Source organism: Mastigoproctus giganteus, chromosome 3, assembly GCF_048544385.1.
Source record: "Mastigoproctus giganteus isolate SK-2022 chromosome 3, ASM4854438v1, whole genome shotgun sequence".
In the NCBI taxonomy this organism is placed as follows: domain Eukaryota; kingdom Metazoa; phylum Arthropoda; class Arachnida; order Uropygi; family Thelyphonidae; genus Mastigoproctus; species Mastigoproctus giganteus.
The window spans coordinates 55,888,322-55,902,649 of record NC_143577.1 but is presented as its reverse complement, the minus strand read 5'-3'; the positions used below and the strand labels follow the sequence as shown (position 1 = coordinate 55,902,649).

General features: G+C 36.3%; 1 protein-coding gene across 7 annotated transcripts in view; it reads right to left on the bottom strand.

The window, feature by feature from the left end:
- Positions 1-14,328, bottom strand: part of LOC150088024 (protein Fe65 homolog) — a 437,915-nt gene that overhangs the window by 179,101 nt on the left and 244,486 nt on the right. For all 7 annotated transcript variants that reach the window (XM_090370536.1, XM_090370537.1, XM_090370539.1 and 4 more), the window contains one exon: positions 12,187-12,469. In XM_090370536.1, the coding sequence (XP_090226662.1) occupies positions 12,187-12,469 (283 nt within the window). The remainder of the gene's footprint in view (positions 1-12,186; positions 12,470-14,328) is intronic.

The window sequence follows — 14,328 nt, the reverse complement described above, 5'->3', positions numbered from 1 at the left end:
TTTCATTTTCAAGTAATATTTTCTCCATGTGAAAAATCTCAGTGATTTTTTCTGCAATTTGTTTTTTATTTAAGTTGACATTAAATGGATAAGAAATATATTGAACAATGTCTTGTCTTCAATTGTTTTAAAGTCACCGAATCTGGTTTCAAAATCATGCACAACTTTCTCAATTTCAGAAACATATTTCTTACTATTAAATTCAAAAACAAGATTTTACATCTGGTGAGTATGGGCTTGGCACACTCAGCCAGGGTCCTGAGCTCTCTCTCTCTCTCTCTCTCTCTCTCTCTCAGGGTAACCCCAAAAAAAATATTTGGCTGGTGCAGCATAAGCCTCAAGCGATACGGCTAATAATAAATAATATTTTTGCAAATGATCTAGCATATTTGCAAAATGATAGAATTTTTTTTCTTTGAAATCCTTAGCCATTGGCAAAAATTGATATTTATATGCAGGAATACTACTAATCGTGTCACCCGCATTTTTATTTTTTTCTTGTCATTCCAAATTTATATCAATTTAATTTACTGGTAAAATCTGACAAAAAAGCCAGATCCCATAACCACTCCGTGTCTTGTAGCTGCTGATAATCATCTCCCCTTTGATCAATAAATTTTTTTTAATTTCATTTAGCAAATTTCAAAATCTCTGTAGAAACTTACTCTGACTCAGCCACCTCATATCTGTGCTTAATATCAGATCTGGTTCATTTTGATTGAATAGAATTTTGAAATGTCTCCTTTGAGCAGTTTGCCCTCTGAAGGAATTCAAAATTTCTAAAGCTATGTTCATAACACTTTTGGTATTTAATCTTTAAAGTCAGATACAGTGGTAACTCAAAAAATCTGGAAATTTATCATCCTTTTGGCACAATGCGATGAATTCGTTAAGATGTCCCGTCACTGCTTTGGTTCCATCTGTTGTTATTGACACAAGCTTAAATAGTGGTAATTTCATTTTTTCAATAAAATTTTTGAATGCATTAAATATATCAAGACCTCTAGTTTGTTCTTTTAATGAAACCATATCTTCTTCAATTCTTCTCTAGTGGCAGAATCATCAAAAACCTATACGAATAAAAATGAGAAATTGAGCCCTATCACTGACATTTGTAGATTTCTCCAGTTGTTAAGAAAATGACACACAATTAGCAATATGAGCACGCAATTGTTTGCTCGAATTTTTACTCATTTTTTCGATGCATTGCATCATAGTATTTCGCGATAATTGCAGATCTTGAAGAGCAATTTTAAACCACAGAAGCATTGCAAATCAAACAACAACATTTTTCTTTTATCATTACAAAAAAGTATTCTAGTTCCCACTGTTGATGAAAATGATATGTTTTACTCTTTTTGGTAGTATTCACTTTAAATCAAAGGGTATTAAATTAATGTATAAGTATTGTCCAGTTATTAATATTAACTAAGCTAAATAAGAAGCCGACACACACACTATGCTCTCCACGACGTAACTGCGTGAATTTTCACTAGGCAAGCCTAGCGGCTGAGCAGAGACAAGAGTAGTCACATGATTCAATGGATTTGTAATAAGCGTATGCAGTGGAGCACATAATAATAATAACAACATTTACAATCTGACTAATCTATTTTCTATATATAATTAAAATTTGCCATGATGTGATCAACCAAAATTAAAGCCGCAATCAACTGGTAGATCGCGATTGACTTGTTGGCCACCCCTGGGCTATAGTGTTGATTAATGAAGTTCACTTGTTGACACCTTTTCGCAGTTCTTAGCATTAAGTTCTGTGGCCAGTAGCGGATATGCCTCAGAGCAAGATAGGCTTGTAATGCTGTTGAGGAATGTGGTCAGTATCACTATTACCATGAAATTCTAGGGAGACTGCATAAAACGCAATTCTCTGCATTTCCTTCTTCTATGATGGTAATGATCTATCACTAGAATTCTGGTTCCTGAAAGTTGAAAAACTGACAGTCAGGGCTGGCACTAGCGGTGTGCAAGTGAGGCACACTTGCACACCCCTAGTGCAACGAATTGATGCACTACTGCATATATATATATGCGTATTAAGATATGATATCAATTAGGCGTTACAAGGTTTTGCTTCAGGTGACACAAATGCTAGCACCAGTGTGGTGATAGTAGTCCACCTGGTACACAGGTCCTCCGATGAGGTGGAGATTGGGAAATGACAAAAGTTTGGAGCTGGTGTTAGGGAGGGAAACTGAATAGCAGTGCCTCCTGATGATATGAATCACTGATTGTGCAAATTTGTTTAGTGATTATATAGGAAGTTTCTTGGAAAGATTTGATGTTACACATCCCTGAGAACCTATAAGGAGGCAGATGGATGTTGTTGTTGAGAGTTTAGTGTGCATCAGCATCTCATGCCATATTGCACTCATGTATTACATTATGTGTGTGTGCATGTGTGTGTTCATGAGCTGAAAAACCCTATCATCCACCTGAGATTGGCTAAACCCAGCCTTATCGAAGAGGCCTTTAAGATTCCTCTAGTCTACAAAACGGTTTGGGTTAATAACCAACACATTTCTAAATGAGTGACAAGTGGTGCAACTATTATAATGTCACCATGACAGATGTCAAGCACATCAGCAACTATGCCTACAGTATACTAAGTTCAGATATCATAAAATACATGTTTACTTTATGGAGAATATGACATCAAATAAAATAGTATTAATGTATAACCTTTAGGAAAGCAAAATGCTCGCCAATGTCCCGATGTCTCTTAATATATGTTACAGTATTAATGAATTTGGAAATTCAAGAGAGAGAAAGATGTTAAGCACTTTGCTCTCTTTAATATATTAAAGGCCATCTTTGGCTAGAAGGTATCTGTGGGTTAAACAACCAGGTCTAATAAGAAAACATCACTTGTATAACCAGTTTTTTTTTTTACTTACTGTGGTAAAGTTGGTCAGTAACTGGGGATGGATTCTGGACAAAAACCTGATTCCAACCAGATGAATGAAAAACTGCTTTGCATTAAACAGAAATAAACATGTTAAAAGAATGTCCATACTGATGATGTGAAGATGTAGACTTCTGGAGCTCCTGTAAACGGATAAATTTTCTTTCTTTGAAATTTTATTGTATTTTTAATTACCATATTAAATTGTGTTTTGCAAACAGATTAAATAGACTTAGGAGTGTCTGTTAGCTTCTTTTTTAAATTTAGCTAGTGATTTTGTAAGTTAAAACTCACTACTCATACTGCCATTGTATCAGTGTTTTGGCAGGAATATCGTAGCACGTAACCAGTAGAGCAGAAGAATAGTAGGGTTTTAATTGTAATAAATAAGTATTTTAAAAGTTTAATCACTTTTTGGGCATATATCTTTTGTATTTAGCTAAGGATATAACTAATTTAACACTGTAATCATTACGGAATCGCATAACTTGATAGCGGAATAAGGAACACGTATTATCTTAGTACACAACTGTATGATCAGTCAAGTATAGGGTAGTTAAAAAATCATTTAATTTATTAACCATATTATTAATTTCATTGTTAATTAATTACATTGTATTTAAATGGAAACCATGACCCAGACTAGAGCAGCAAGTAACGTGCTGTGGCTCGGGGGAGAATTGAAGGGGACGATTCTCCAACGCATCACAGCCTAAAAAAAAATGTGCAATTTGTGAAATGTTTGCAGACTTTCTGGAGAAATACATGATCTTGACAAGAAGGATGTTTTTGTGTGCTAAGTGCAGAGAATGGCAAGAAATTAGTTGCCGATTCAAGTGTTCTCACAGGCATCTATGAGAGTTTGAAGAGTAGAGTAGACGCCCTCAAAGGAATTAAAATATGGATCCATCGAACTCTCAGCTGCTCAACTCAATGCCAAAGCTCACTCTTGTGCATCAGGCAACACAGCAGCAGCCTTCACATGGCAGAATGCGCTGTCGTGTTTTTTTTTTTTTTTTTTTGTTTTTTTTTAAAGGAGCATTAGCAACTAAGGCCATATTGCTCCGGGGATATGCGGTGGTCATTCCCTGACCTTTCCACATCTTCTGTATTTGGTGGTCATGGGCTCGAACCCCGGTCTAATCAAGAAGCGTGTGCTACGCACTGCTGCTCCTGCCCACCTGGCTACGGAGGCGCCCAGATGATACGGATGTGGTCGGTTTGTTAAGGATAGTACGCTAATACAACAGGATCTGGAAAAGTTGAGCAGATAGGCTGTGAGGTGCCAACCGAAGTTTAACATTGACAAATGCAAAGTACTGCATATGGGTAGCAGTAACCCCAGACTAACATACCAACTGTGCAGTACTACTCTCAGGGTAGTGGAGAACGAAAAAGACCCTGGGGTAATCGTGCAGTCAGATATGAAGTTTTCTGAGCAGTGCAGACAGGCTGAAAGAGCAGCTCACGGGGTCTTGCCAATGATATATAGGAATTTTGCTCACAGGGATAAGGAGGTGATTATCCTTTTGTATAAGGGTCAGGCCACAACTTCAGTACTGCCTAAAATGAAGTCTAGAGGCCTCATTTTAGGAAAGATGTTGAGCTACCAGAATGAGTACAAAGGACAACGAGATTAATAAATGGAACAAAGTGTTGCTGTTACACAGAGAAACGTACCATCTGTGTGGTACTAGACTTAAGGTGGTAGAAAATGAAAAAGACCTGGGAGTAATTGTGCAGGCAGATATGAAGTTTTCTGAGCAATGCAGACAGGCTGCCAGGGCAGGTCATGGGGTTTTGTCAATGATATATAGGAATTTTTCTAGCAGGGAAAAGGAGGTGATTGTCCCTCTGTATAAGGCAACAGTCAGGCCATGCCTTGAGTACTGCCTACATCCTTCCTCATTTTAGGAAGGATGTAGATTTACTTGAGCGTGTACAGAGAAGGGCAACAAGATTGGTGAGGGGAATGAAGGGATCCTCTTACCAAGAGAGGCTTAAGTTCTGCAAATTGCAGTGGCTGGAGACTAGGCGCCTGCGCGGTGATCTGATTGAGGTGTATAAGGCCTTGAATGGGTTCAGCACGTTGAATTCTGATAGGATCCTTCCACTTGTTCAGATTACGAACCTAAGGGGGCATAAATTCAAATTAAGAAAGGACAGATGTAGAATAGATGTGCGGAAATTTGCCTTTAGCCAGCGGGTGGTTAATTGATGGAACAAACTTCTATCTGTCGTTGTGGAAGTTGATAGGTTGAATAAATTTAAGGAGGAACTGGAAAGGCATTTGGAGGGAATGGTGTGATTTTTTTTTTTTTTTTTTGTTTTTTGGCTGATGCTGCATAAGCTCATAACATTTGCTTTCTTGCATCACATGCCACTACTACAACTACAGTTCAATTTCTGCAAATTGCAGGGTCTGGAAACTAGGCAACTGCAAGGTGATCTAAGTGAGATGCATAAAGCCTTGAATGGTTTGAACAAGCTGAATACTGAAAGGATTCTTCCTCTTGCTCAGATTCTGCAGGTGAGGAGTCATAAATTAATATTGAGTAAAGACAGTTGTAGAATAGATGTGCAGAAATCTGCCTTTAGCCAATGGTTGGTTGATTGCTGGAATAAACCTCCACCTAACGTGGAAGTTACCAGCTTAAATAAATTCAAGGCTGAACTAGACAAACTTTAGGAGCTAATGGATGGATTTTTTTTTTTTTTTTTTTTGGCTGATGCTAAATAAGATTGTTTTCTTGCATGATATGCCTCTACTAATGCTAATGTTATGAATATAGAAGAAAAAAAGCTGTTTATGAATATAGAAGAAACTCGTTAATACAAAGTTTAAGGACCTAAATTTTCATGGCTTGCTATATAACAAGGTCCAGCAAAAGGATTATCACTTTATTTATTTTTTTTGTGCATATATTTACAATAATAATAGGAATTAATACATATATTTGAACAATAATAAGGAATAATAACAAAAATAAAAGGAATAACAAAAGCCTAAAAATGGTGCATGTGGAACAACGTATCAGTGGTTTCCAATATCATCAACTGCTTGCTGACGGTGTACACCCCGCTATGTTATACTCTTTCCCAAATGGCAATGGTGTCTTCCAATATGACAATGCACCGAGCCATCGGGCACTTGTTGTGCAGGAATGGTTTGAGGAATGTAGTGATCACGCAGTGTATATTTATTATATACACTGCGTGATCACTGAATTATGACCACCTACCTACTTCCAACATATCAATTGGCCTAAGAACTCTCCCGATATCAATCCCATAGAGCACTTGTGGGACACTATGGAAAGGCATATCAGGCATCTGGATACACCAATCACCTCCATACCTGCATTGCTGACTGCCATGAACACAGCTTGGTTGGCAATACAACCCGAATGCTTCCAACATCTTGTTGAATCAATGCCACGTCAGATAGCTTCTACTGAGGGCAAAAAGGAGAACATATGAAGTATTAGGTAGGGGGTCATAATTCAGTGATCACATAGTGTATATAATAAATATACACTGGTGTTCAAAGGAAGTGCATCACCCCTTAAAATGGTTGTTGTTGTTATTTGGTTTTTAGGAGCATTAGCAACTAAGGCCATATTGCTCTGGGAATATGCAGTGGTCATTCCATGAACTTTTCGCATCCGCCATATTTGGTGGCTCACGGGCTCAAACCCGGGTCTAATCAAGAAGCATGTGTTACGCACTGCTGCTCTTGCCCACCTGGCTACGGAGGCACCCTTAAAATGGTAACTGTCATCCGAATAACATAAGTATATGGCAATATTTCTAACAGATTCCATCAGATAAGATTGACATGCATAGGTGATGACATAATATTACATCAGCTGTTACTTTCAGCTATATAAGCACGGTCTACAAGAGTTGCAGTCATTCCTTGCTTGTGTCAGGATAGCAAGATACGTGCAGTTGACGCCACGAAGAAAGAGTGCTATTATTGCTTTACACGAGGAAGGATGTTCTTCCCGTCATATTCCTTATAAAGTGTCTTGTAATCAGTGGATAGTGAGTACATTTCTTTCCAAACTCAAGAATACTGTTTTTTCTCTTGATGAAACCGGATGCAAATGAGCCTCTAAGCCAAAACAGGAGCGCATTTTGGAGTGCTTATGCCTTAAAAACCGTAAAGCTTCTTTGTCTGAGCTGAAAAGAGAATGGTAAGAAAATACAGGAGTGGTAGCAAGTGCAGCTACAATCAGAAGATGGCTCTTCAAAAATGGACTTGTAGCCTGTCATCCTAAGAAGATGCCCCTTCTCACAAAAAAAATGAAAAAGGCCAATTAATTTGGTGTAAGGAGCATGTCAAATGAATCCCTGAGCAGTGGAACAATGGATACCTGCCTATACTGGAAGGAAAATTGCTGCCAACCATTAGAGACCATTTCAACCTGCCAAGTAACTGGACGACTCTGCTCCTTGTCATTGGGTGAAAAGTGTAAGCAGACACTCCTATAGTTACTTTAACTTCATTTGTGCATTAGAGGTTCGACAGTAATGTGTTTACATTTGTTACAGGTGAAAAAATGGTTGGAAGAATATTCCATTACAACCCTTAGCTGGCCAGGAAACAGCCCAGACCTGAATCCTATAGAGAACTGTTGGCATCGTGTGGAATCTGCTGTTGCCAGTAACAAACCAAAGACCCTTCGTGAACCCTTAGCCATAATTATGAGAGCATCCTTGGACTCGGGGGAGGTCCCCACGGACTGGAGATGTGCAAATGTATCCCCAATTCACAAAGGGGTATCGAAGAGTTACTCGAGTAATTATTTTCTGAAAAATTAGTTTAACTTTTGTTCTGGGTAAAATAATGGAGTCACTGGTTAAAGATGCATTGCAGGATCATACAGAAAAGACGGCAGCAATAATTCAGACACAGCATGAGTTTGTTAAGGGAAAGTCTTGTCTGACAAATTTAATTGGATATTATGAAGTGGTTACAAAGCAACTGGATGCAAAAAATTATTTTGATATCATATACTTGGATTTCAGGAAACCTTTTGACACTGTTACACATGGAAGTCTACTGTACAAATTGGAGCAGAATGGTATTAAGAATAAGTTGCTACAATGGATAAAATGATGGTTGAGTGGGAGAAAACAGAGGGTGGTAATCAATGGGCGCTACTCTTCGTGGACTAATGTTATTAGTGGAGTCCCACAGGGTTCGATGTTGAGTCCAATGTTGTTTTGTATATTTATCAATGATATTGATGAAGGTATATCAGGCTTAGTGTTGAAGTTCGCAGATGATACAAAGGTTGGCAGGGTTGTTAATAACAGCAATGGCAGTGTGCTACTGCAACAGTATCTAGAAAATTTGAGAAGATGGGCTGAGAAGTGTCAACTGAAGTTTAACATTGACAAATGCAAAGTACTGCATATGGGTAGAAGTAACCCCAGAGGAACGTACCAACTGCGTGGTACTACACTTAGGGTGGTAGAAAATGAAAAAGACCTAGGAGTAATTGTGCGGTCAGATATGAAGTTTTCTGAGCAGACAGGCTGTCAGAGCAGGTCTTGGGGTTTTGTCAATGATATACAGGAATTTTGCTAACAGGAAAAAGAAGGTGATTGTCCTTCTGTATAAGGCAATGGTCAGGCCACACCTTGCATACTGCATACAGGTCTGGAGGCCTCATTTTAAGAAGAATGTAGATGTGCTTGAGCGTGTATAGAGAAGGGCAACAAGATTGTGAGGGGAATGAAGGGATCCTCTTACCAAGAGAGGTTTAAGTTCTGCTAATTGCAGCGGCTGGAGACTAGGCACCTGCAAGGTGATCTGATTGAGTTGTATAAGGCCTTGAATGGGTTGAGCACACTGAATTCTGATGGGATTCTTCCACTTGTTCAGATTACGAACCTAAGGGGGCATAAATTCAAATTGAGGAAAGACAGATGTAGAATAGATGTGCGGAAATTTGCTTTTAGCCAGCGGGTGGTTAATTGCTGGAACAAACTTCCATCTGTCGTTGTAGAAGTTGATAGCTTAAACAGATTCAAGGCAGAACTAGACAAATATTTGGAGGGAATGGTTGTGTGATTTTTTTTTTTTTTTTTGGCTGATGCTACATAAACTCATAAGCTTGCTTTCTTGCATCACATGCCACGATTACTAATTACTTCAGGAAGCCATAATTCATGTTTGGAACCAAGAACTATTAGTTGATTATCTTCAGAAATTGATCTTGTCAATGCCTCGATGAAGTGCTGCTGTCACCGGGGCCAGAGGTGGTTCAACTAAATATTAGTTTGCACCTGGTGAACTTCCATTTTGTTTTCCATTTAAAATCATAAACTGAAGCAAACTGAGGGCTTCTGATAGCATTTCAGCCATAATTGTCATGTTTACCAAAACTGTTGTATAAAGGTTGCAAATGCTGATTTTGGAATATTTTGAGAGCACCTGTCAAATATTACTTATCTTTGTTTTAACTGTTAACAAATATATTTTGTTTATATTTCTATTTGATGCTAGTGATTATTGTAACATACCATCGCAAAAATGGTTAGAAATGTAAAATTCCTAGCTGATGCACTTTCTTTGAACACCAGTGTGATCAAAGAAATATTATTAGACAAATTATTGTAAAAAAATGACCTATGAAAGTGTCTGATTCAGGTTTTAAGTTCCCTCAAAGTGATGGTCGGCAGTTTTTAACGAATTTTTATAACTGAGTATCAAGCAATAATGAAGTGATTAAAAGATTTTGGCTTGTTTACTCCCTAATGAATGATGCAGTTTATTGTTTTTGTTGTAAACTATTTTTCTCCCACAGGTGTGCTTGGACAAGCAAAGGCTTTTCAACATCGAAAAATCTAGGTCGCACATTAGAAATGTGCAAAAAAAAATAAAGAACATAGCAAATCTTTTAAAATTTGGAAAGAGTCAGTGTTGCATCTTAGAACAAAAATATAACTATAGATTGTGAAAACCAAAGATTAATCGATGGTGAAAAAAGGCATTGTCGTGGTGTTTTAGAGAGACTAATTAAGGTTGTGCAATTTTTGTCAGGTCAATCACTTGCATTTTGAGGAAAGTCAATTAAATTATTCCATCATGATAATGGGAACTTTTTTAAAATTAGTGAATACTATGGGAAAACGTGATAGCCATAAAAATTGTATTAGAAGCCAAATATTACTCAATTATTTTAGACTGCACACCTGATAAAAGTCATACTGAACAGATTACTATTATTATTAGATTTGTATTTTTAAATGAAGAAAGCAATAAGTTTGAAATTAGGGAGCATTTTTTTGGGTTTTATACCAGTATCTGATACCTCCGGTTTGGGACTAGTGGGAGTGATATTAAAACAATTAGAAAGTTTTGGTTTTCCATTGGATGATCTATGTAGGCAAAGATAGGATAGGATAGGATCTAAGCAGGCAACGGGGCACTCATGAAAGGTAAAAATTTAGGTATATAGCAGCAAACATTAAATTTAAATCCACATGAATTTTTCATTCCCTGTGCCTAAGGATTAATGATTCTGTATTGGTCTCAATAGAAGGCATAGCTTTATTTTATACCATCCAAGAGCTTTATGTATACCTCGGTCTGAAACACAGTCAAGTTGTATAGATGCTCTTGAACCACTGCAATATCATCTGGATGGTATATATGATGTGCTGCTGGATCTGTCAGAAAATAATGAAAAAAGATGCTATGTCTTGTCATTTAGTAGAGTCACCAACAAGAAAAATAATAACATTCAAATTTATATGTTCAGTTATCCTAAAAGAACTTAATGTGGTTTTCAAGATTTTGCAGACCCAAGTTTAAATCTTACAGAATGTTTTAGACTCCTTAAAGAAGCTAATTAGTACAAAAACGTTCTGATGCAGGGTTTGAAGAACTGATATAAATTCTAGAAAACTTCAAGAAAATGCTTTAGACATAGAAGCTACTTTACTTTTAAAGATATTGTACCTCTAAGAGATCAAAAAAAAAAAAAAAGAAAAGAAAAGAAAATTTTCTATTATGAATCACACCATGAATGTATTTTAGGACCCCACACTCAAATTTAAGATTGAATTTTACTTCACTGTTCTAGATAAAGCAATAGCCTGTATCGAAGAACGATTCGAGTTATTGGAACATAATTGTAGCAAGTTTCACTTTTTGTATAATTTTAAAGCATTAGGAGAAATGTCAAAAGATGATTTAAGCAAGCACTGCATAGATTTACAACTATCTCTTACAAATGGTGAGTATAAATATATTAATGGAACAGAGCTTTTCAAAGAATTACTAGATCTATATCTTCTCATTGATATTAATTACCCTTTAGACATTCTGAAATATTTGCATAATAATGAATTGCCAGTAACATTGCCAACCTTTGTATCATCTGCAAATTTGGACATTAAACCTGATATACCTTCATCAGTATCACTGATAAATATACAAAACAACAATGGGCCCAACACCTAACCCTGGGGAACTCCACTAATAACATTTGTCCACAAAGAGCAGTGTCCATTGATTACCACTCTCTGTTGCCTCCCACTCAACCATCCCTTTATCCATTATAGCAACTTACTCTTAATGCCATATCTCTCCAATTTGTACAGCAGTCTTCCATATGCAACAGTATCAAAAGCTTCTCTGAAATCCAAGTATAGGATATCAAAATTATTTTTGGCATTTAGTTCCTTTGTGACTGCATCATAGTATCCAATCAAATCAAATTGGTCAGACAAGACCCACTTTTAATAAACCTATGCTGTGTCTTAACTATGACTGCAGTCTTGTCTAGATGATCCTGCAATGCTTCTTTAACCAGTGACTCCATTATTTTTCCCAGAACACAAGTTAAACTAACAGGTCTATAGTTACTTGTGTCACCTTTTGAACCACCTTTGTGAATTGGTGATACATTTGCACACTTCCAGTCCATGAGGACCTCCCCTGAGTCCAAGGAAGCACTCATAATTATGGCTAGGGATTAGGTTATAATCAATAATTATTTAAAATTAATTTATAAACTAATTTACAATTAATTTTTAGACTTGTTTTTAAGTTGTGTTCTGTGAAAGGCATTAATTTTAAATAATTATTGATATTTATTAACTTAATGCCTTTCACAGAACACAAATTAAAAACAAATTTACTAACTTTTATATGGCAAATAAATAATTGAAATAAGTGCGAAATGAAAGTACACAACTATATCACACAAAGTTTTATCAGTTCGCTGAAAAGGTTTACTTACAAATTATTTTCGCAATCTGGTGCCAACAATGGTGTATTCTCTAATGCCGCACTAGTTTCTGCATTTATGTCTATTCCCATAGAAACGGTATCCAACTGGGCGTAACTGCGGCGACTCTGAATCGCTGGTTTACGACTGAACCTACATACAGCGTCTAATTCTTCGTATAGTTCATCGTAGTCATCTTCCGCTGGTTCTAACTGACTAGTTGGTTCGGGATTACTGTTCACATCTGATGGATCTAGGTGATAATTCGGATTTGCGAAACTAAGTACCCCGTTTTCTAAATTAAGGAAGAAAAAAATAGTTCAAAATGTTAATGTTATCCGTAATAAATGCAGACTGCATACAATTTTTTAATTTGTCATCCGACTATTGAGCTCGAATTGGAAAGTAATAACAATAGGAAGGCTAATATTTGGTAACAAAAATAATAGGATTAAACATATTTCTTGTCAAAATTTCAGCCAAAACAAGCAAATATTATACCACCAATAAATTTGCTGGTGTCTGGTTTTGACCTAGACTGCCCGTGTCTAAGCTAACTGTCGGGTAAACAAAACTGAGAAAATACCGGACATGTCAATGTATGAAATTTTCTAATTGAGTTACATTATCATTTCTTGTTTATACTCCGGCACGACCACCAGGTCAGCGGAGTTTACAATAAATCCATCAATACAAATGTTAATCGTATTTAGCAGTCACGGATTTTTTTTTTTTTTTTGGAACCCGGTACACTCAAAGAGAGTGTGCTACTCACTCGCGCTTCATCCGTTTGTTAGTTTAATTTTAGTTACATTCAGTTTTCATTACAGTTGTTTTGAAACTACTGTTGCTATTCAATTTCTATGAACAGAAAACATAAATTTCTACGTTGAATCTGTTTGTACGAAGTAACTGTGTGTATTTTAAATCCATTTCCATTATACTTCTGATTAATATTTCCTACTACAATATATGTGCTCCCTTCCAGAGAAAAATTATTTTTTCTTCTTTTTTTTTTTTTTGTACTAAACTTTCTTTGCGTTCGGTATTTTTATTGAAATAATCCAACAACCCTATCTACTTTGAAATAATTGATGCGAATGCACAAAACCGGAAGTTGAGAATAAAGGGAACCACCGGCCGTAAGTTGTGGATACGCGAAACTGATAGCTATTCGGGTTTTCTGAGGTCACCTGGCAACCTTAACCGCCAGTTATTCTTATTAGTTCTGCCACTGAAACACCGCAATTAATCATGAATATGCTGTAAATTATAACAGTCTGTATGTAACCACCTTACAGTGTGGGCAGCTTTTCCCCCTTCTTTTCTTCCTTATCTTTTGTAAAATTATTTGTGCGGCTAGTAAGAAATAAGGAAAGTTGGCTGAGAGAGTAATGGTAACGATGACGATTTCTAATACGCAACACAATTAGAAATGGCGCTTGCAAATTAATTAGTTCAAACTTTTGAATGTATCAAAATTTAGCACAGTGAAACAGAAACTTTTTTTTTTTTTTTTGCCATTGTTGTAATTACTATTGTATTTAAATATTTCTTTGGATTCATTTTTTCTGTGAAACAGTTTATGATAAAGCTCCTGCCATCCCCTGCGAAACTAGGATTGAGGATTCCAGTGTGTGTGGGGCCACTAGTTCACACTTGAATCTACCCATGGGTGGGACACAATGAAAAATAATATTGTCATCAATATAGATCTCAATTTTCTTAGTCTAAAGCTACAATATGAATAATCAAAACATATTTGAAAACACAAACGAGGAAAGAAACTAAATATATCAAAATATTAATTTAAAACCATATTTTCATTGGATATAATCAGAAATCTGAAAAAAAAATTTTATGAAGAATTAAGTTTAGAATCTAAATTTTTAATACACATCATGTTCATTTTATAAGTCAAAAATCAACACATTGCAGGACAAGCAGTAATTCTACTTTTTGGTATGTCTATGAATATTCTTTTGAGGAAGAATAATTTTATCTGCATCTCACTGACAAAAGCTCAGTCTTCAAGTTCTGGTTTCACGAGCCTGTTGATTTGTTATTGCTGTTTCTTCTTCTTAAAAATCTGACTTCATCTTTGATTCCCATCACTTCTCCAATTAAAATACATATCCCCCCCGGCTTTTTTTT